The following is a 24,609-nucleotide window of genomic DNA, read 5'->3' on the forward strand; positions in this document are numbered from 1 at the left end:
AGGTCTTCTTGCTCCTTTTCTAATATTTGCTCCTCACCACCTTTCATCTTCAGTAGCTGCCTTCTACATTGATGGCCAGGACTATAAGGATCTCCACATCTGAAACAAAGCCGCAACTGTCTCCTCTGTTCCATAGTGGGATTTCTGATCGCCACGGCTTGCTGACTTCCTCTATGTGGACCTGTACCCCCTGTCGCCCCTATCTCCCGCGCATGACCACTAGGAGGTAAACTGATTAATGGTCCTGTTCAAGAGGAGGCCCTATTCCTTTTGTAGATGGCTTCTAATGTAAATTCTTGTAATCTGGCCTTTTCTGTTGCCTGCCTAACTATAAGTGGCATCATCATCTTCACCATGGATCTCAACTCATCCTTGAGCCCACTAATAAAACTAGACACAAAATATTGCTCCAAATACTCCGTTACCGTCCCTTCTTGCCAAAGTTTGTTGAATTCTTCTATCACATCCGCCATATTCTTCTCTCCAAACCACCTACACAATTCTTCGGAAAATTCGATTCATCTCACCCCAATTCCTTGGTACCTAAACCACCCTTGAAACCAAGAATCAACCATATCATTAAGATAGGTTGTGGCCAATGTAATTCGCTGAGTCTCAGCCACATTATAATATTGGAAGAAACGTTCACACCGACGGACCCACCACCTTGGCCTTGTCCCATCAAATAATGGTATCTCCAGCCTTGGCATTGGCGTGTGAGTACCAGGTTGTAATTGAAATTCCCTTACCTGAGGATCCGTGTCAATTCCTTGCACTCCTTTCGACTCCGCTTCTCCTGTAGGTCTCGGAAGTATTCCAGATCCGTTCGAATTCGGTTCAGCTCCAGATCGCAGGGGAAATTCTATTGGCAAACGGAATTGTGATAAGGATGATAGCATATTAAACATGCTATTGATCATTTGACCAAACTGATCCATCATTTCTCTATGCCTTTCCAGCTCGCGGTGCATATCCTCGCGAGAAGTCGCCAATTCCTCTCGCATTCCTTCTCGCATTGCAGCCACATCTTCCCTACTTTGGGTGATAGCCTCGTGTGTCTGCGACATTCTGAACTCTAGCGCTTCCATTCTGGTTTCCAATTGTTTGAGTCTCGTTCCTTCCGCCATCGTCTGCTTCGCACTTCCTTCCACAAACACTGCCGAGGCCGCTGGCTCTGATACCAATTGTCAAGCCTCGAGTATGAGGCTTGGGCAATTATGGAATAATCGGGAACTTGAGAAAGAGAAAGGGAGGGAGGATTTGAATTAAGAAGAGGGGAAGAGAAAGAGAGAGAAATTAGAGAGAGAAAGATCTGAATGTATTCATTGATAGATCCCACCCTCACATACAATGCCCTTTTATAGGCTCGCCCAACTGGTTGACATTACAACCGATTCCTACAAGTGGCTTAGGCGGAACCGCCCCGCACATGCAATCTGTTATTACATTCTACTATGATCTCTTATAGCTATGCATCTATAGTTTATTACACTTAAGCCATTAGGCTTGTGACACATGCTTGCTGTAGTTCACACAAATATTCACCAAACATATGATATGCATGCTTAGAAATCAAATTTACACAACAAACACTTGCCACAACAACTTATACATGCATTAGATAATGAAAGAGACATGATGTTAATGGTATGGTTGGGGCGGGAACTATGGATCTCAAATGTGCTCCCTCCTGGCTTCACTTCACAGCCAACAAACCATCTACTCTTCCTTCCTTTGTTTCTCCTTTCCTAGAACAGATTTTAGCTCATTTCTTTCTACTAGATCACTCATTAGACCATCCATAAATCCCAATCCTCTTAGCTCAAGTGCCCTTATATATAGATCCCAACTAACTGATCATTCAATTTTCTATTGCCATTCTATTGGTGGAGTTATATACTTGGTGGTGTATGTAGATGATATTCTTACCATTGACAATGATGAGGTTGGTATTGGAAAGTTGAAGGCTCATATACACTCCATTCCAAACCAAGAATTTGGTAAGGTTAACGTATTTCCTTGGCATTGAGGTAGTCCAAGTTGTACGTGGTGTGTGCATTTCTTAGTGGAATGTCACAACCCGTTCAATTTTCTAGCACAAGATGACGGAAAAGTCTAGAATGGTGGAGTCTTTGAGCTAACCGTAAGATTCTAGACAACTCTAGTGCATGGAGCTCACTAGAAGATGATGGCACATTCTAGAGACTAGCTAAGCTCCAACACTTGGTAGATTATTCTAGATAATCCTAGGCTAGTCCATTCTATATTTTAGGATAGATATTTTGTTGGATAGTTGTAGTGAGTTCTAGGACCATAATGTAGACCGTTGGATCAAAACAATGCTAGCCATCCGTTGTACTTGGCAACCGCTATAAATAGGTGGTGCCTCCATTTGTAATGGCATCAAGCCTCAAAGTGTTCTAAGTGTATGCATAAAAGCATTCTCCCAAACTCTCTTGTGCTCTTTGTGTATTTGTTTTCCTTCTTGCCTAAGTGTGATCCTTCTTGTGCCTAAGTCCTAACCTTGAGGCTAAGTTGAAGGCTGACTTAGCTTGAAAACCAGAAGGGACAGAAGTTGGGAGACACTGAGGCCCCATGGTGTTTGAAAATCCCTAAGTCTGTGACAAGAAATATGCCTTGGATATCTTGGAGAAGACTAGTGTTGTTACCAAGTTACAACAATAAATTTGTAATAGGGAAAATATGAGATTGATATCCGTGTCCAAGAGTAATCAGACAAATGAGAAATGACTAGTGAATCTCGTGATGATGACTGGTAGCTGATGAATAGTAACACCTTGATGATACTACTGAAAGAACCGACTGGGTTTTGATTAAAACTGATTGGGTCTTGATTAAACCGACTGGCTGGAGAACCGACTGGATCTTAATTAGAAACGACTGGGTCTTAGAAGACGACTTTACCCAACTTGAGAACCGACTGAGCTTGGAGAGCCGATTCGCCGTAGAACCGATTGGACCTAGAAAATGAGCAAACAGTGAGAGGCATGGGTGACCCCGTGCAAACTCTCCGATACTTAAGTTAGTATGTATTTGAGAGAGAAAATGGGTCTTGGCAGGTCAAATGAACATACCTGAATGAGGAGTTGATCCTTCTATTTATAGGAGAGTTTGAAGGGGACAAAGTGGTCGTCATCCCGAATTTTCTGAGAGACACGTGGCAGTCATCAAGAGCTTCACGAGAAGCATATTCTTAGTATATCCTGTATAGTAGGAAGTTAAATAGCGTCAGGTTTTCAATAGGTCGGGCATTCTTGGAACCGAGTGCCTCTCGGTTCTTATGAACCGAGTGGGTCTCGGCCTAGGACACCATAAACCACTACCACTATTTTAATGTTACTATTGGAACCAAGGTGCTTGGATATGGCTACTGTTGGAAACGAGAGGGTCTCGATTCTATGAACCGAGTAACCGATTGGATCTCGATTCATAGGAATCGAGTGGGTCTTGGCTGGCCATATGGCCACTGTTGGAATCGAGTGCCACCATTTAATGGTGGCACTATTGGAAATCGAATGGGTCTCAGTTCTTTAGAACCGAGACTAGCTCGATCGTGGCCACCATTTGCGTGGCCACTTGTTGGAACTAAGTGGGTCTCGGTTCCAACCGAGACCTAGTCGGTTTGTGGCCACCATTGCGTGGCTACTGTTGAAACCAAGTGGGTCTCGGTTCCAACCGAGACTCACTCTGTTCTTGCCACCAAAATCAGGTGGGACTCGGCCTCCACTTGCTTTTCCAAATTTTTCTTTAATTTTTCCTTTTCCTCATGCATTTACTCCACATTTACTTTCTAATATTTGTTGGGCATATCAATTAGTATGCTTGATTCCTAGCCCATCAATACTCCTATCAATCCTAATCTTAAGCATGTACTAGGAAAAGGGGAACCATTAGAGTGGCAATATAAGAGACTAGTTGGGAAATTTAATTACCTCACCATTACACGACCAAATATCTCTTTTGTTATTAGTGTGGTGAGTTAGTTATTGGGCATCCCTTGTGACATCCATAGGCCTGCTTTAGTGTGTATCTTGAGGTACATTAAGAGTGCTCTTGATTAGGGCTTGCTTTTTAATAACAAGGAGCATAAGCAAATTATTGGATATACCAATGTTGATTGGGTTGGTTGTCCTATAGAAAGATGCTCTACCTCAAGCTATTGCACCTTGGTTGTAGGTAATGTAGTGTCCTGGAAGAGTAAGAAGCAAAATGTTGTGACTAGATCTAGCACAAAAGCAAAGTATTGTGCTATGACTTTAACCACATGTGAGTTGATTTGGCTTCAACAACTCTTGAAGGAGTTGAGATTTGGAGATTTAAGGCCTACGTAGTTTATTTGTGATAATTAAGTAGTCTTATATATTACCTCTAACCCTATTTTTTATGAACGAACTAATCACATAGAGATAAATTGTCGTTTTGTGAGACAGATGTAGAGGTCTGGAGAGATTAGTACTTCATTTATTGGCTCTAATGACCAGCTAGCTAATCTTCTTACAAAGGCATTACAAGGTCCACAGCTTCACTTCTTAGTAGTATTGTGTGTAGTGTTGTTCCACTTGGTTGTACAGAGTGAGTGTTTGTTTGTTTTCTAGAGTTGTATATATACCTAATAGTGAATAGAGAATTCAATTAGTCCTTTTCCCTCCATATCATTGTCTCCTTCTGTTTCTCCATCTTCTTAACACACGGGTTTCTCATACTTGAAATTTTTTTGGCAATTTCCCTAGACTTGCACCTAACTTTCACCACTCATTTGACCTATCAAATCTTATCTAAGATTCAATATATTTGATGTCTTTTATTCACCAGCACGTGCATTGTCTCTATTTAAAAAAATAGAAAAAAATGGCATCCATTACCTATGTTAAAGTCCAAGAAAAATTGGTTCCACATTTCGGTTTCTCCACCTACTTATTGGGGCATTCCTAGTTTTCTCGATTTATAATCCCTCTCAACCACCAATTCACCTACATACACTTTCATTTGGATGACATCTCCAATGACCATTCCTAAGACTTTCATTCTTACCTAGACCTTAGCAAAATTACCATCTAACCCTGGCAACAGAATGCTCATTTTGCCCTTGTTTCATCATTTCCAAGGGTTAACCCTTCTTGGGTGGTATATACCTTCGAAGTTTCTCTCAACCAAAATGTCCATTTCTATTCCCACATCCCTAAGCTAATGCTCAACGTATCTATTGAACTCGAGAGAGAGAAACCCTAGTTGGAGGAAATAAATTCCTCACTCAAACAACAGATTGTACACCTATATATACTAATACTAAATGGGTCGTGACATAAGCTAATCCTAATGACATAAGCCACGACATAAAGATAAATCTCACACTCCCCTTCAAGCTGGAACATATATATCATATGTTCCAAATTTGTTACAAATCTAGTTAATCAGAGGGTGCATGGGGGCGTTGCTGTAGAAGATAGCTGCAAGGAAAGAGGTGATGATGGCAGATCGACGATGCAGCGGCGACGCGAGATATGTCTGATGCACAAGATCCAAAGAAAAAGCCACGAGATCTGAGAGCGCGCCAATCTGAGAGCCGCGTTGGAAGGAGAAACAGGCACAAGATTTGAGGTCGACCGACTATGGCGATGCTCCAATGCTGAAGAGAGGCCGTTGATCAACTAAGGAGATGACGCTAACAGAGAAGAGGTGGCCTAGAGACAGAAAGAATGAGCTGACAACGGCGTTAGAAAGACAAAACGACAACAAGGGGTCACGAGCAGATGACAAGATCTAAAACTAGATCTGAGATACCATTGTTGGAGCGAGATCTAGGCCGACTAGGAAGAAGATGGTCGGATCTGAAGGATTGACGGCCAGAGAAGACGGATTGATGATCGGATCTGAGAAATGATGACCGGATCTAAAGACTGACGACCGGATTTGGGCAAAGATAGATTTGAAGGTCGCGGATAGATTTGAAGGTCGACAGCAGGTAAGAAATGGCAGCAACAACAGATCTAGAGGCTGCGGGATGCAGATCCAAAGGTCGCGGGATTGAAGGCAGCGACACAGGGCTTTTGCAGATGACGGCAAAGGGTGACAACGCTCAGCAGCTGCAAAAGGCAACGGTGACGAACGGCTGCATCGGTGGCCGATCTGGAGAAGGCAACGGCGACAAACTGTTGCAGCAGTGGCAAATCTAGAAAAGGCAGTGACAACAAATGGCTATGGGGCAACAGATCTAGAGGTGACAGTCACGGCAAAGGTGCGGGGCCGTAGAAGATCAACGAACTCACAGGTGCGGGTGAGATCTCAGAAGCTAATGATAAGATCTAGTGGCATCGACGAGCAACAGTGACGACAGTGGCAGATCTGGAGAGGGCAGCAAGATCTGGGAGCGTCAGCGAGATCTGTGGTGGCAAATCTTAAGAAGGCAACGAGATCTGGTGGCTGCCGTGACGACGACAAATAGAGAGCAACGAGGAGCTAGAGGCTACTACGACGGTGATGGACAAGTGGCGTTGTTGGAAGGAAGGGGATGCACGCCGGAGTTGATGGAGACACAAGCCGGAGCTGGTGGATACTCACGCAATGGAGGCTAGATCTAGGGCTTGTATGGTGGCTCTGATACCATGTTGAACTTGAGAGAGAGAAACCCTAGTTGGAGGAAATAAATTCCTCACTCAAACAATAGATTATACACCTATATATACTAATACTAAATGGGTCATGACATAAGCTAATCCTAATTGAAAAGATTTTAGGAAAACCCTCGGGCGAAATACAAACAAAGCAGAGAGAGAGTTTAGAGAAACAACTAGCATCGTATTTCATTAATTGAAAAACATGAACTAAAAAGAAGTGCATTGCTGTGTATATATAACAACAAGCCTCTTACACCGCCTTAATAGCTTACTTGACTTAATGATTTAACATAACCAATACAGCAGAGAAATAAATCAAATAGAAAGAAGTGTTGATGCTAATACACTAAATGTTGCTAATACAATATGCTTTCACATTCCCCCTCAATTAGAACTCCCTTTCTCTTCTAGTTATTGATCATTTATAGAGGCATATGAAACCCTGTGAGCTGGAGAAAACCTTAGGCCAAGCTTGTTGCATAAAAACTGAAACCGAATCTTCGATAATCCTTTTGTGAGAATGTCAGCAACCTGATATTTTGTGGGCACATATCTGATTTCAATTTCTCTATTTTCAATCTTTTCTCGAATAAAATGTACATCAAGCTCAATGTGTTTGGTTCGACCATGAAAAACAGGATTTTCAGCCATGCTCTTAGCAGCCAAATTGTCACTCCAAACAATAGGTTTAGAAGAAATATTACAAGGATATCCCAACTCTGTGAATAAAGATTTTAACCATAGTAGCTCAGTTACATCTTGAGTTATAGCCCTATATTTAGCTTCTCCAACCGATCTTGCAACAACAGTTTGTTTTCTTGAGCTCCAAACAATCAGATTAGGCCCAAGATAGACATAGCCCACTAGTTGATCTCCTTGTGATCTTGCAATTTGCATAATCAACATCTGTATACAATGAAATTGCCAAATTTCTTGGAGATGGACTGAAGAATAGACCATAACCTACTGTCCCTTTTAAGTATCTGAGTAAACTCTTACAAGCAGTCCAATGCTGCAGCTTAGGAGCAGTTAAAAACTGACTTAAACGATTTACGACAAAGGCTATGTCTGGACGTGAATAGGTTAGATATTGAAGAGATCCAATGAGAGTTCAATATAATGAGTGATTAGAAAACACTTCACCATCATTAGTAAGACAAAAACCAGATGATGTAGGAGTTGCATAGGGCTTACAATCAGTCATATCAACTTTCTTCAACAAATCCAGAGTATATTTAGATTGAGTCAAATAAATCCCACTTGCATCTCTAAAAGCTTCAAACCCTAAAAAATAATTAACTGATCCTAGAGTTTTCTAAACAAAAGTACTCTCCAAATCTTGAATACACTCCTTTAGAATCGAAGAATCAGAACCAATTATGAGAATATCATCAACATATACAAAGAGAAAGAGCACATAAGTAGCAATACATTTAATGAAAAGAGCTACATCATATGTTGCCCAGGTAAAACCCCACTACTGAAGACCAGATTTTAGCTTCACATACCAAGCACGAGGGGCCTGTTTCAAACCATAGAGAGATTTGCGCAGTCTACATACATGAGAAGGGTACTTAGAATCCACAAATCCTTCTGGTTGGGTCATGTACACAGCCTCTTCCAAGTCACCATTTAGGAAAACATTATTGACATCCACTTGTTGGATGTCCCAACCAAATGTAACAGCTACAAAAAATAGAACCCTGATTGTTGGAGCCTTCACCACAAGGCTAAAAGTATCACCATAGTCTATACTGAGTGTTTGGAGAAACCCTTTAGCTACCAAGCGAGCTTTGTATTTAAGAATGGAACCATCTAATTTATATTTCACCTGAAAAACCCATTTACTTCCAATAAGATTCATCTCATTAGAAAACGGGACAAGATCCCGCATATTATTACACTGCAAAGCTAAAAATTCCTCCTTCGTAGCCTGCAACCACCGAGAATCTACCAAAGCCTCATGAACTGAATAAGGTTCTAGACTACTCACTAAGGCATGAGGAGAGGTGGTGACAAGTTGTTGAGCTTCAGATCTTGTGACCATTGGATGAATAGAATGTGCAATACCAGGTTTGGGCTTAGAAACATAACTAGGTTTGGTTTGAGGACAAGAGGGAATGGGTTGTTGGTCCTTTGACTGTTGATCCCTTTCAATAGGCACGACATCAGAAGCACCTAGGGACATTAGAATGTGAAACAACAGGTGATAAGGAAGGATTTAAGGACTGTGCTACTCTTAGAGAGAAGAACTTGAAGGAAATGATTGAAGATAAGAAGTAGAATATCCAGGTCCATTGGTTGAAGAAGAAGAAGAAGTACTAGAAAAAGTAAACAATAAAGGAAAAGGAAATTCATTTGGATTAAACTGAACATGCCTTGAAACATAAACTTTCCCAGAGGGATGTAGACACTTATACTTGACTTGAGAGTGACAATACCCTAGAAACACATTTTGTGGAATGAAAGTCAAATTTGTGCTTGTTATAGGGTCTTAGGAAGGGAAAACAAGCACAACCAAAAGGTTGTAACAAAAAATAATTCAGTGATTTGCCATACAGCAGTTCAAATGGAGTACAAAATCGAATAAAAGAAGCAGGCAACAAATTAATTGTATGAACTGTAGTTTGAAAAGCATCTACCAAAATTTAAGAGGCATATGAGAGTGCTAAAAGAGTTAAAACCCATTTCAACAATATGTCGATGCTTTCTTTCTGCTACTCCATTTTGCTGGTGGGTATAAGGACGTGAAAACCTTGGTCGAATTCCATGGCTTTTAAGATATGGTAAAAAGGCTTTGAACTCCCCCCCATTATCAGTTTGTAAAGCTGTGAGTTTTGAACGGTATTGAAGCTCAACAAATTTATGGAAGGTAATAAAGGTAGATAGAGCATCAGATTTAAGTTTCAAAGGGTAAAGCCAAGTATCAACAAGAGCCACAACTTTGGACAAAGATGATATAATATCTATAGCCCTCTATGGACAAACTTGGAGAAGGGCCCCATAAATTTGAATAAACAAGTTCCAATGGTTTCGTAGCTGTAATATCACAATCACTAAAAGGAAGCTGATTTAATTTCCTAACTTTACAAGAGCCAAAAAATGGAATAGAAGATGAACAAGGAACTTGAATTTTATTCAAAATATACTGCAAATACATGAGATGATGGATGCCCCAATCATGCATGCCATTGTTTACAAATTGAAGAATCTGTAAGAGCTACATTGATGCAGGAATTTAACAACTCATGACAAAAACGAGTGTTGTTTATTACATGTATTTCTGAAATGTTTATTACATATATTCAAAGAAGCATTAGGCCAAATGGAAACAGTAGACTCAATAGGATGAACGAAGTTGCTGGTTGTAGTAGGAACAAATGCGGAATCCAACTGGTATAGTCCATCCTTAAGGTGACCGTGGAGTAGCACCAGTCCAGAGTCCTTGTCCTTGACCACACAAGAATTTGAGTCAAACTCAGTTATGACATTGTTATCATGAGTTAACTAAGACACACTAATCAAGTTCTTTATTTAAGGAACATGAAGAATATTAGGTAATGAAACAAGGGAAGAAAATTGAGTAGTACCAACACTTGAGATAGGTAAAGACTTACCGTTACCAATAGTCACTTTGTCACCACCATAATAAGGAGAATGAAGGGACAGGTTGTTGAGATTTGAAGTAATGTGATTTGTGGCACCAGAATCAACAAACCATGAAGAATCAGAGTGAACAGGTGGAGATTGATAAGTTTCTGGTGGTTGAGAAATAGTTCCATAAGGAATGCCATGAGTAGATCCTATTTCAGTCATGTAGGCTTCGTTAGAGTCGCAATGAGAGGCTAGATAGGCACGAGGACCAGTTGAACCACCTCAGTCAACAAACTGACCGGTGTTCCTCTAAAATTTTTTATCAAATAGGTGATAGCATTTATCAACAAAATGCCTCGATTTTTCGCAAAGTTGACAGTATATCCTTTTTCCACCAGATGATCGACCTCTACCTCGACCTCCTCTAGCACCATAATTTCCTCCTCTAGTGTTAAAACCTCCTCTAGAATTATTTACAAATCCATTTTCTTCCTTGAGACGAATATGAAGCCACATTTACAGACATTGAAGACATAAATGAATCAAAAACAGTAGATGACAACGACAAATTTTGCGAAGCTAATCTTTGCTCATGCATTAGAAGAAGATATTGAACCTTTTCTAAGTCTATCTCATCCATTTGATAGGTTATAAGACCAACAACTATTTTATAGTCATGATCCAAGCCATTTAAGATCGCTAACAACAGTTCTTTATCTTGTAAAGGTTCTCCTATAGCTGCTAAAGAATGACCTATCGTCTAGATCTTTAATATGTAGTCATTAATATAGAGATCAGATTTCTTGAAGGAACGCAATTGCTGCTTTAACTAAAAAGACTTTGCAATTGACTGTCTAGAATATAAAATTTCTAGTATAGACCATACATCTGCAGCAGATTCGCACTGAATTACCTAAGCTAAAACTTCTCATTCAATAGTTGAAAATAGCCGGCCAAGGAGAAGTTGATCAGATCTCAACCAATTCATATAATCCTTATTCAATCTCGTAGCCTCAGCATTGCTGCTTTCTAGATCAGTTACATACTTAGGAGGAGGTGTCGATTTTTGTAATAACGGTACTAGATCAAATGCTCGAATGGTAGCCAACACTTGAGCTTTCCAAAAAAAATAATTTCCTGAATCGAGCTTAATCGGAACGAAATTCAAAGCCTTTGCAATTCCACCAAAATCAGATTGCAAGGCAGTAGAAAGCAAGGAGGATGATCGAGGAGGAAGAGAGTAAGAGGTACTGTGAGAAGGATTGGATGCCATGACTTTCGTCTATGGCTCTAATACCATGAAAAGATTTTAGGAAAACCCTTGGGCGAAATACAAAGTAGAGAGAGAGTTTGGAGAAACAACTAGCTTCGTATTTCATTAACTGAAAAACATGAACTAAAAAGAAGTGCATCGCTGTATATATATAATAGCAAGCCTCTTACACCGCCTTAACAGCTTACACGACTTAATGATTTAACATAACCAATACAGCAGAGAAATAAATCAAATAGAAAGAAGTGCTAATGCTAATACACTAACTGCTGCTAATACAATATGCTTTCACACTAATGACATAAGCTATGACATAAAGATAAATCTCACAGTATCACATTCATGGAGGGAAGGACCCAAAATAACCATAGAGCCATGCTAGATAGTTTCGTGCAAGATTTAACTTCATAGATCACAACTCATTCAAACTACTCAATTGTTTTTATTTGTTTCATATTACTATCTCAGATTTTGCATTCATGATGGAACATGCTTAGAGTCCCCATGGTTGTTTATCATGAATGATCTTTCTTATCCAACCATGCTACCAAAAAATACATTTTTCTGACAAATAACAAACATAAAATTCTCAATTGAATAAATTTACGCATTCTATTAAAACAAAATCATCATATGCTTGTATCACATCTTGTATTACAGCCTGAAAATAAGATGAGAAGCACTCAACAGATAACATGCTAAATGACATGCATGGTTTAACTATTTTTCAGCAGCATTAACAGAATTGATTTAACATTTTCTTCATGGAATTTTGTTGATCGCAACTCCGTTGAATCGTCAATTTTGTAGGACAAAATTGTATCAATATTTTCGATTTGATAAAGTCAAGTCAATATTTTCGCTTTTGAGACTGTTTTATAGAAATTTGTTGACCCCATCTCCATTTGAATCAATAATTTCATAGGACAAAGTTGTATCAGTATTTTCCATTCAATGAAGAGAAGTCACAGGAGAAAGCTTTCAAGACTCCCTTTTAATTACACTCTCCCTCCTTCCCCAACACCTCCAAAAAAGAGAGAGAATCCAATACCATGAATAATATGGATCAGCAATAGTAACACAAACATTCTGACATTTTAAGCCCTTCAATATGAAAATTCATTAGCTACTAGAAACTGTACCATCCATACTAACAAATAACATAAATTGAATATCTAACATTTACTTTTAAGAATATGAGCAATATAAGACTGTGATTTTGTTTTGAACATGCTTATGCTTTGAAAACACCAAACCACATCTCACAATACAGTTGGTTAGCATTCCATGTTTTCCGGGACCAAACTCTGCTCTGAACTTAAACAAGTTTCTGATCATCCCAGGGCAAAGTGTTCAAAAAGATGCAGGGGAAAAGAATTAGCAAATTCTCTTCAGTATAAAAGGAGTTGTAGGCAACCAAACTTCTCAATAGCAACAGTGTTAGGAAATGGTCCCAAATATACGCCTGTCAATGGACCAGATCCATAAGGTCTAAAGCCATTTAGATCTGGTCTAGATCCATATCCGTTACATAAATATTTAATACAAAATAAAATTATATATTTTTAAATTCTAATATCTAATGACACATTTTTAAAAATATTTTATTCTCATTATATATGCATGTATATTTGCTAAAATATTTATGTATATACATATATTTATATGTAAGCATACATACACGTATGTAAACATTTATGCATATACGTACCATTATATATATGTACATATACCTGCATAGGTATATATAGACATACATAAATGTAAATATATTTTACATATGTATGTATATAAAAACATACATATGTTTGTATAATATGTACATGAATATTAAAGTGTGTATGTACATATACATATACGTATGTATAATATTTATGTATTTACATATATATACATCCATATAGATACATACAAATATTTGCATATGTGCATATATATAATGTGTATGTATGTATACTATGTAACACATATATGCATACATATGCATGCTTACGCACATGTATAAGATATACATGCGCATGCACACACATATATATGTGTGTATACACATATAATGCATATATGTATGCATATTTAAATGTATATACGTGTATAACAAATATGCTTGTGTATGTATACGTATATGTATACGAATATGTATATGTTGTGAGAGTGATTAGGAGAGAAAACTTGAGAGATTAGCCTCTCAAATCTATTATTTATAGGCTAATTACAATCAATGATGGAACTAATCATGGAATAATTACAGATCTTGACGGATAATTACAGCCTAGCTAATTACCCTAATTAATCATCTAATCATCAGCTGATTATATATAGATTCTATACATAGAAGATTATGACATCTCATAAATCTCACATATGTATATGTATGTATACATATGTATATATGTGTATAAATGAATATATATGGTGTTATTCAATTTGGATATTTATTAATATATATATATATGTTTGTGTGTGTGTGTGTGTACATGTATGTATACATGAAATTATGTATATACATGTAAGCATTATATATAGGCACTTATGTTTATATAAGTATGTATATATGTGTATTTTTGTATTCATGTATAAACAAATACATTATATACATGTGTTTATATATAAAAATACAAAGGAAAGTTCTGGTCCAAATCCATCAATATCCAGATCCATGAGATCTGATCCAATTATAAATGGATCTTGTCATTAGTTATTGGATATGGATCTAATGAATTTGGACCGAATCCGGTCTAGATCTGGTCCATGGACTGGCCTCCCCAAATATCTATATTTATTCATCTCATTCACTAACCCTATGCAATCTAAAATCAAGCATAAGTTTTATTACAAAGTTTTGAATCGTATCCATTCATCCTTTATTTGTCATTTCATGCTCAGTTCTTGAATGTAGAAAGAGATCCTGTTTCCCTTTCCTTTGCCCTGCACATTTTGCTTCAGGGAATACTTTTTGCCTCTACTCTCACCCCTTTCACAGTCCTTTAAAAATGCCATAATCTTGTCCATCTTCTTTTTGTTAAGCATAACCTATAGAGCTTTGCAGGCACGCACCCATGTGCATACACGTGTGAATTGATGTCTTTGCTTTATGAGTTTATAAAGCAAACAGATTGAAAACGACCATAAAGATGCTCATAGAACAAAGGACCATAGCTTTAGTGAACACATTAGCATCCATAAAAGTTTAACAGGAATTCAAGCACAGAGCTTTGGTGAAAGACATAACATGACAATAAAACAAATGTTTGGCTAATAAGTTACAAAAATCATATACCTCAAGTACAGGGTCTGGATTTTTAGAAATCTGGATGCAACTGTAATGCTAGATTTTTTATTCACCATAGCCTGCAACATTAATCAATATTTTCAAAACTAGTAACACATAATATTCAAACGTTTTCAACAAAGGCAAGGAACATTAAGGAAAATCAAACTTCACCTCTTGGACACTGTCAGGAGGTAATTCAGAGGAAGACAGTTCTGAGCTACCACCAAACCTCAATCCATCTAAATTACCCTCAAAAACAAAGAGATTCATCAATGCCATCATTGTTGATATGCAGCCCTTCACTAAGAAATCAAGGCCACTACTGAAACTTAATGAAAGCAACCCTGAAAAGTGCAAAAACATCAGCCTGGATTCCTCATGCTGTGTCAGATGAGTTTCCATTATGCCCCATAAAAACTTTTGAATTGGTAAATGGATATTGAATTGCTGAAAACAACTGATAACTCCCACCAGAAATTCATATTCCTTGCATGAAGAGAAGTCTTTCAAGGTCTTTAAACAACCTAAATTGCCATTATGCGTCAGACACCGAATAGCTTGTAACAATGAACAGCTCATTAACTTCAGTATAGCAGCAAGAAAATAAATATCTTGTGGACTTGTATCCCCACTAACACGTAACAAACTGTTGTCAACTTCATCAGCAAAAGCTTTCAAGATTATGCAGCTTAAGATTGACATAATCTCATCCCTGGATGATACATCAAGAATATGTTTGCCTGCCTTCATGTAAGCAATAGAAGAAGTGGCAAGATCAGTCTTTGTCCTCAAGTGCATGTCATGTAATTGGGATTGCCACGAATCATCTAGCTTGCTAATTAGATGATTAATTGTTTTTCTTGTGACTGGCTGAATGAAAGACTCAAAAGATGGCTGCCTATTTCTGTCGCGCGTACTGAAATTATTCTCACCATTTTGAAGGTGATCAATTATTTGTAAAGTAGACATATGTTTGACATACAAGATGACTGACCTTTCAAATGCTGATAAGTAACAATTCATTAATCTAACATCTGGTTGCATACTTTCCAAACCCATGCCAAAGGTGATGGCTTCAGAAACCATGGAAACCAGATGTGCCTGGACTAATTTTGGCGCAAGAAGCATGATAGGATTAAGAAGCAAAGCTAAAGCTGCAGACAGACCCACTTGAGGAACTCTGAAAGCGTTTTCATGCCAGCAAAATAATCTACTGAGGAAATCTTCATATGCTTGTTCATTATAAAATGCTAAACAAAAATGAGTACAGATCACTTCTATAACAGATTCAACATCACCATGACTGGAGTCGCAGACAAATAGCTTTCTACTGGTAGAAGAATGACAATCTATTAGCTTAAAGTACTCTCTTAATTGCCTATGAACCAAAAGCTCATCTGCAAACACCTGAAGAGAAAATTTTTGTATTATATCAGGCAAGCTGTGAACAAACGTCCAAACAAGTACTTAAGTAGAGGAAAAAAGGATGACAAATAAAATAAAGTAAACTAGAAATAAACAAAGAAAAGATGGTGACCAAAACCACCGAATCAGAGAATTTACTTGATACGGAATTAGGATATTAAATTTTAAATTTTGATGTTACGATTTAGGTTTTATTTGAATTTTGGAACTTAGATTTTAGATTTAAATTTAAATTTTTATTACTTACATTTATTTTGTTCGGATAATTATAGCTAGGGCAATTATGATAGGATATTAGCTGATTTATCAAGCTTTCTTATATTTTGTTTATATTTTAGTGATTATTTATAGGTTAATATTGTTTTAATTAGGATTGGATTTTAGCCTATAAACAGTCTTATGATGTAATCAACAATTACCCTTTTTCTAATGATATTGAATACAATTGTGATTTTCCAGCCCTGAATTCTCTCTCTCTTTCTGGGTTCTTGCTGCTTCTTTTTCTCTTCTTCTTAATCTCTTCTCTCTCTCTCTTTGATTCTTTAAAATCTTTTTTAGTTGTTTTGCATCATCATTTCTCTGATTAACTGCAACGGCCAATACGATAAAAATATGTACAATACAGTGTAGTGAATATATTATATCATGCAATGCTAATAAAAATTGTCATGCACCTTGTGCAACACCTATATCATGTTACACATGCATCAAAACTTTCCTAAAACTGAGAAAATAATCAAAACATAAGAAAAATCAGGGTTCAACATAAAACAACTTTCATTCCTTTATGTTTTTAAGTAGTTGAAAATGGAAGGCTTAAGTAGTAGTGTCCAACTGCATGAGAATGTATCAAATTATGTATATTTACCCAACATAGGCAGACCAATCCCCCCCCCCCCAGATGCCACCTGGCATTCTGGAAACTTCTTCAAAACCAATCCCTACATATCCATGATAACACAAAAACCTCTCACCTTCCAAGGGAGGGTTGTTAGAACATTACATAAATAGGTGAGCAAACTAGTGGATTAAACAAAATTGGCTTCTTGTCGCTTTGCCCAATTTCTCTATCTGAACTCTCTAGAGCCAGCCTCTATCTACTCTCAGAGTGACCAGTGGCATCATGGAATTCTTACACTCTGGTGAGTCACTCAACAAGGAGCAATAGCCCCCAAATAAATGAGGGAAGAGCTAAGTATGAAAACATTTTCTCACCATCCCAAGGAAAGAGTGGTGTGGGAAAAAACTGACTACTCCAAGAATAATTCACTGGTTCTCAGTTGCACACACATTCCCTCTTCATCTGAGCAAGGCAGCCTTATGCAGCTCTACACATACAGCCAAAAAGCCTTAATTTTCCACGGTCTGTTAAAAATCAATCTCTATTGCCTTATTGTGCCTTATGCATAACCAATAATCAGTAACAAGTCTATCACGTAGCACATGTAAAACTACTTCAAATGACAGAGGCAAAGACCTATACAACTGAATGCTACTAACAGGTGTGTTTTGTCAAGTCCTCCTTTTGTTTAAATCTCAAAACATCTAGGTCTCATATGGGATATGGTGTTCTTTGAGCACATGCTGCATTTATATCATGTGTCCTTCCACTAGAATACATATTCAGTTCCCACAGAATCAAGGAACAAACATTTGAAATGTTGAAATGACAGCTGCTTATGGTTCATATCTGATATTTTTTGCATCTATAAAAAACGTGATATTTCTACTAAAACTGTGTTCCCAGAAATGTATTAATTGCAAGATGGCTGAAAAGACACATTAGCAGCATATACACTTTTTAACAAATAAACTATGGAGTAAACATATATATGTTTTATGTCACTAATGTTTTGACATTTATGGTACTATAGGTAAATAGGAACAAGAAGGTGTCCCACTAGTATACAGAGAGCAATATTATTTGGCATATTGAATCCCCCCCCCCCCCCCCCTCCCCAAAAAAAAAAAAATGGTTCTACATAAGTTGCAGATTCTATGACCAATAAAGAAAGCAAGGCGTCATATATAACAGTCTGAAACTGAAAGCCAAATATCAAGTGAAAATTGCATCTAATGAGCAGTGATAGTGAACATATACACACATTATCACAAATATCACATAAGCTCCAGAATACAGCTGCAAACAACATGTAAAATTCAACAACACTTGTGAATACATACATACAGGTGCACAAATTATCCATACAAGTGCTCTCTACAAGTTGGTTAATGTTTTACACAGTTCTGCTTCTTCATTTGTTAAGCTACTAAGAATCTGGGTAAAATACAGTAGGATGACAAGTTTGACTAGTTAATAACCTCAAGCATTGTACATAAGAAAGGAAGACAGGGATCACTTGGCTCTATAAAATGCAAGGAAGCAACAAGATCCTCCGTGAAAGAACTGGCAGAGTCAAGGTCTTTGTATGAGTACGCACAAGAAACTTTCTCAAACCCAATAGAGATTTTCTCATTTCCTATAACTGATGTCAGTGAAGATAATTCTTCAAGTAGAGCAAGAAGAACTTGACCATTTTCCAAAAGACGATGCTGATCAAAACAGAGCAAGTTCAGAATGACTAAACAACACCTTAATAGAAGATTCAGTTGTTCAGAAGTAGCCTCGATATGTGAACACAGGCTAGCTTCTACTAGAGCCTGGCGTGGAGTGACATCTTGTAAAGAAAACAAAAACTGTTTAAACATAACAGAGAGATTTTTGAATAATGCGTCTGAGAGACCACATATGTCTTCCAATGACACCCTGATCCCCTGCCGGCCAGTTTCAATGTCCCCAAAGGTTAAATCAACTCCAGCTCTTGAATCGCATATTGGACCACTTGCAGACCAATGAACAATCAGATAATATAAGCTCTTCAAGGCTGGCAATTTTAGTCCCTGACAATAGAACAGTTAAGATTATAATCAAATGAAGTCAGAGTATCAGACTTGCCAAATACTTAAAGGACAATGCTGGAAAACAAAGTTAAGAAAGAAAAATTGACAAAAAATCTGAAAATATGACTTCATACACTTTCCATCAATTCAGAACAAAACTGTCCTATATCTCATCATGTGCCAAGTCACTAACACAAAAGGGAATAATATTTCACATTGAGAGTATAAATATTGATATAACAGATAAAATTACCCTCCCATTAATACCTTAGCCTTTTAAATGAATTGGTGGTTAATATAATTTAACAATTTGAAAGCGCCCCCCCCCCCCCCGGCCCCCCCAAAAAATAAATAAATAAATAAAATCAAAATGCAGTTAAGGGTATCAGATTTTCCATGTGCTAAGAAGGATGACTCTTAAAATAAAGTTCGAAAAGTAAATTGATACATCAAATTTGAAAATAAAACTTAATATTCTTTCAAGGAATTCACAACAAAACCATCTTACTATTTTGTCATGTGCCACGTCAATAATGCAAAAAGGGGGGTGAAATGTTGCGTTGAGAGTATAAAATGTTAATAGAAAAGATAAAGATATCCCTCCCTAATATAATAGCTTAAGCTGTTAGATGAATTGATGGTTAAAAATTTGACAAATTGCACGTCTCTCTCATACACACCACTAACAGCATATTGTAAAACATATACTATTCTAGATATGATCCAAAGAATCTTGAAGAGTGGATAGAAAATAGTGTTCCATAACAAAGTCTATATGTTCAAGTGTAACTGATGCAAGTAAAATGATTGGGACCCACAATACAACTAATAAAGTCTATGTCATGACCCAAGGGTCCATTTGTAATTTCTTTTAAAATTTTGAATGTAGGCGAGAGCCAACCGAATTGTTAGCATTACCGTTGTACCCTTAGCAAGTTGTAGCCACAAGGGTTAAGCCTAAAAAGGCTGAGTTATGAGGATGGAAATTCATTAATGAATGAGAATTGAATTGTAACGGCCCACCTCCCAGAGCCTCCCCGTGCACCAAGAGAATCCGTGAGAAGGTCATTATTTAAATGATATCGAACAATAACATAAACGAAACCTCCTACACAACTCTTTTAGAAACCATTTTTTATTTTTATTTTTATTTTTATTTTTTTTACATCACATGACATTGCATAACCGTCTTTACATAATCTTTCATAACTTAAGCCCACCTAGCTTTCATAGAGTACACTCGCCCCAAAAATATAAAACATTACTCTACACAGGCACAACGACACCCAGGACCTAGTCTCGGGAGGACTATGCACTTGCTACCCTAACTCGACGATCTGGAACCCAACTCTGCCGGACGCACCTGCGATCTCAATATATTCTTACCTGGAATGATGGAAAGCAAACGTGAGTCACAAGACTCAGCAAGCTCGTGAAAAAAAGGCTGTAGGGTACAGACAAAACTCTTCCCATAACACCCCATGCAATTCATGCCAATGCAACATCATGTCATGCCATGCCCAATACCTGCCTTATTTTCATATGCATAAACATATAATAAACTTCACATAAACGGTCCTTGGGGCCCACATCAATCACACATTGACACTCAAGTCCCACATACAAACCTGAAATCAGCCTCTTGTAGGCTACCATACCATTTCCCTTACACGTCCATTCATGTCATTATCAACATAATATGTTGCCGTGGGTCTCACCCCAGGGTCTTACCGTGGGCCACACTGTCGTGGGTCTCACTCCCAAGGTCTTACCGTGGACATGCCGCCACCCATACTCATTACTTAAAACCGCACATTCTCACCATGCAGTGTAACAAATAAGAAATGCAACGGCTTTTGTAGCATAAACATGATGACAAGGCCCCCATAAACCAAGCATCAGGCTATGCTATGCCCACATAAGAATTCACACATGCGATATGCCTCTAAATGCACCGGCTCACCTAAAGAACTCAGGTTAGCTCTTAGACCAACCGGGTCATGCAGATGCTCACACATCCCATCACACACAAAGCATGTCCCCAAGTGAATGTAACTCAGTCCCTATGCAGCACACACATCATGATATGCACACAATCAAGGCGGGAATCTGGAAGTATCAGTTCTTCTGGCCCGTCTAGCGCTTATCGTAATAGCCGATGACTAGCGCCCATACATCCAGCCATCAACTGCCACGACCCACGATCAACAGTCAGTGGTTTTGTACCCCATACCCTTAGACACACATAGACACCCAAAGACGACATTAAACTTAATCACTTAAGCTTATCATTTTGCACACTTAACCCATGTCAACATAGACTCCATTATGACATTCGCGTTCTCATCCCATTAAGCCATCTCCACATTCATAATAAATTATTAATATAACCACATTAAACCATAATCAACTCTTCTAAGAATCTAGCCCAACGGGTACGGCATCATTCCCAAAGAAAGCAGAGCGACACAAAGCTCCGTAACAGTCAAAATGAACGACAACAAGATATCATTGCTTAACTCATTCCATTAACAATAACCTCATTAATAAAATATAAATCATAGGGTGGTTGCTACGCAGATTATTATTATTAATACATGAAATCGAGTCACGGTGAGGGAGAGAATAAAATACGAAAAATGACGGAGACTTTCATAGGAAATAAAGAACACGAGAAAAGGGTTAGGAGCTTGCCTGAAAACGATTGATTCCTGCCTCTTTTGTGCTCCCGATGCGAAGTAAAACATTTTGCTGCGTTTAATAGAACCATGACTTAAATTAATTAAATCTAACCGCTTAAAATTTATAATTTAAACATATAACGCTTCTACCAATTTTTACCCACGTACCTAATCACTTTCCACGCCGAAATAATTCCAAAACCTCTTTATTTTTCATATATTTTTCCTTCTTCTTTTTCTTTTTTTTTTCTTTATTTTCTTTCCTTTTCTTTTCTTTCTTTCCTTCTCTTCTTCTTCTTCTTCTTCCTCGCGCACAACTACCCCCGACCACTGGCCAACCCAGCCCCTGCCGGCCACCCTCGCTGCCGGCTCCTCCACCGACGACCGCGCCATCGCCGTCTACCGCTGCTCCTCCCTACTTCAACGTTGGCCATGGCCGTCGCACCCGCACCAGCATGCGGCCGCCTCTGCAACCGGCCGCCCCAGCCATCTCCCAGCTCCCCCTCTCGATCTCCTTCTCTCCCCCTCGGCCAACACCACTCTCAACTCTCTCTCAATCTCTCAACTCACCTGCTCCCACGAGCTCTCTCTCTCTCTCTCCATCTTTGTTCCTTCTCTGCTTTCTACAAAAATGGCTCCCTGTAGCATGCTTGGGGGCCACGCACCTAACATATATATATATATATTTATATATTAGTTCACTAATTTAAGTTAAGTTAATTTAATTTACACATTTATTATTATTATTATTAGCATTATCCCTATTATTGTTATTATTATTATTATCTCTTTTATTAGCATTATTTTTACCATTATTATGATTTCTATTATTATTGGTATTATCTTTACTATTATTTGGTTACCTTAAATCCTCAAATATTCAATACAAACCTCAAATACCGGAATTTAATAATTATTATAGTCTCCAAATTTCGGGATGCTACATGAATTCTTTCCCTCTCAAATTCTCTCTCTTTCCCTCCAAATTCTCTCTCTCTCTCTCTCTCTCTCTCTCTGTTCTTTCTTCTCCCTTTCTCTTTTCTCTCTTCTTAATGTCAACGAGCTCAAGTCACACTCCTGATACTTGACAATTTGATATCAGAGCCGGTCATCCTCGACTGTGATCCAGCGATAATAGAATGGAATTGGGTGGAATCACGGTTCAAACAAAGTCAGGAAATACGACATAGGGCACTAGATTGAAGCAGTTGGAGAATCGGATGGAGGCGATGGATTATTTTGGATAGTGTTCTAAAATGTGACCTAGGCGGGTGCCTAGGCACTACCGAGGCGTTTGGCGACCCTTGGCTGCCGTGATTTCCTGCAAATCGGCACCCCTAGGCGCCAGGCCCGATTAATCAGCCCAATCGACGCCTCAGCGGCACCTAGCCGCTGGGGGCGGACACCCGTTTGGATTTCCCCTTTCGCTTTTATATCCTCTCGTCGATTTCTCTCTCTTGTCGCCGTCGCCGCCAATCGTCTCATCGCTTTCTCTTTCTCGTCGTCGTCACCAATTGTCCTTCTCAGCCACGTCCTCGGCTCTCGTCACCGTCCGTCCATCCATCGCCCCCATTGGTCGTCGTCTGTTACTGTCCATCTCCTCCGTCGTTGTGTCTGTGTGTGTATATATATATATAAAACAATATTAACATATATATTGTATTAATATGTTTTTTTAATTACTTTTAACATATACGTACATATATATAACAATAATTTATAATTAAATAAAAGTAAAAATGAGTATTTGATGCATTTTTTTGTATTATTCAATAACATATCTATTTTTGTCTTTTTATCACATTCTAATAGATTATCAGCTTTTTTTTATCATTTTTGCAGCTCTTCTCAAGAAGCATCAATTTTTGCAACTCTTCTCACTTGTCTTTCCAACTTATAGCAAAAAATTAAAAAAAAAAAAAAAACAATAATTTTCCAAGGCCCCACCTAGGCGGCCTAGGTGTTAAGCCCTAGTTTGGCGCCCGATTAGCGTCTAGCGTGTTTTATAACACTGAGTTTGGACTCACTCAAACTCAGGAAGTGGTGACACAGAGTAGGGAGGAAATGCGGACAATTTGTGAGGAGCTATGAGAGGATATGGTAGCTTCCTGAGATGGAGTTTTGAGGGAATTAGCAAGGCAAAGGGAGTCTATGGATCAATGGATCAATGGATCAACAATGTGATCAGCATGCCATCCACGCTCCCACAATTCCGATTACCATCGGAATTCCCTCCCCAATCAGCTTCGGAGACAGGGATGTCTAGCCTGAGCATTTTTGCCAAGGCCTCAAGGAGCATCGAAGGCCAGTAATTCACAATTCGAGGAGGCTAGTGACCAAGTAAGAGAGTTGAATTCTCCTAGATCTAGCCAAGGACCCATGTCGAGGCTAGAGATACCTCTCTTTGAAGGATCCAAACCACAATGGTGGATCCATAGGTGCGAGAGGTATTTCCAATACTATCACATCCCTAAGAACCAAAGGATCACCCAAGCTACAACATATTTGAATGATGTGGCTGATTGCTGGTACTAAGGATGGTCCAGATCTAGGGGAAAACTGGATTGATTTTGCAGAAGAATTGTGTCCGATTTAGGGAAAGGAATATGGCCGACGTTATTGAGGAGTTTAACAAACTTAAACAAGAGGGAACGGTTACTGAGTACCAGGAGAAGTTTGAGGAGTTGGGGGCACTGATGTGGAGTCCTCAACCCACTCTTACAGACCAATATTTAGTTTCGAGTTTCATCAGTGGTCTTAAGGACGAATTAAGGTCCACGGTGAAAATGATGGTGTTGGTCACGGTGAGGGAGATGGCAGAGAAGGTGA

The 24,609-nt window shown here is 38.4% G+C and overlaps 1 protein-coding gene across 3 annotated transcripts in view; it reads right to left on the reverse strand.

Moving 5' to 3' along the window:
• Positions 1–24,609, reverse strand: part of LOC127808903 (uncharacterized) — a 45,157-nt gene that overhangs the window by 14,411 nt on the left and 6,137 nt on the right. For 2 of the 3 annotated variants that reach the window (XM_052347612.1, XM_052347611.1), the window contains exons 2-4: positions 18,521–19,099; positions 14,945–16,180; positions 14,780–14,850 (exon numbers count right to left, since the gene is read on the reverse strand). In XM_052347612.1, the coding sequence (XP_052203572.1) occupies positions 14,780–14,850; positions 14,945–16,180; positions 18,521–19,099 (1,886 nt within the window). Of the gene's footprint in view, positions 1–9,889; positions 10,086–14,779; positions 14,851–14,944; positions 16,181–18,520; positions 19,100–24,609 lie in introns of those variants that run through there. The other variant, XM_052347613.1, reaches the window with a different exon arrangement.

Source organism: Diospyros lotus, chromosome 8, assembly GCF_014633365.1.
Source record: "Diospyros lotus cultivar Yz01 chromosome 8, ASM1463336v1, whole genome shotgun sequence".
NCBI classification, from domain to species: Eukaryota; Viridiplantae; Streptophyta; class Magnoliopsida; order Ericales; family Ebenaceae; genus Diospyros; species Diospyros lotus.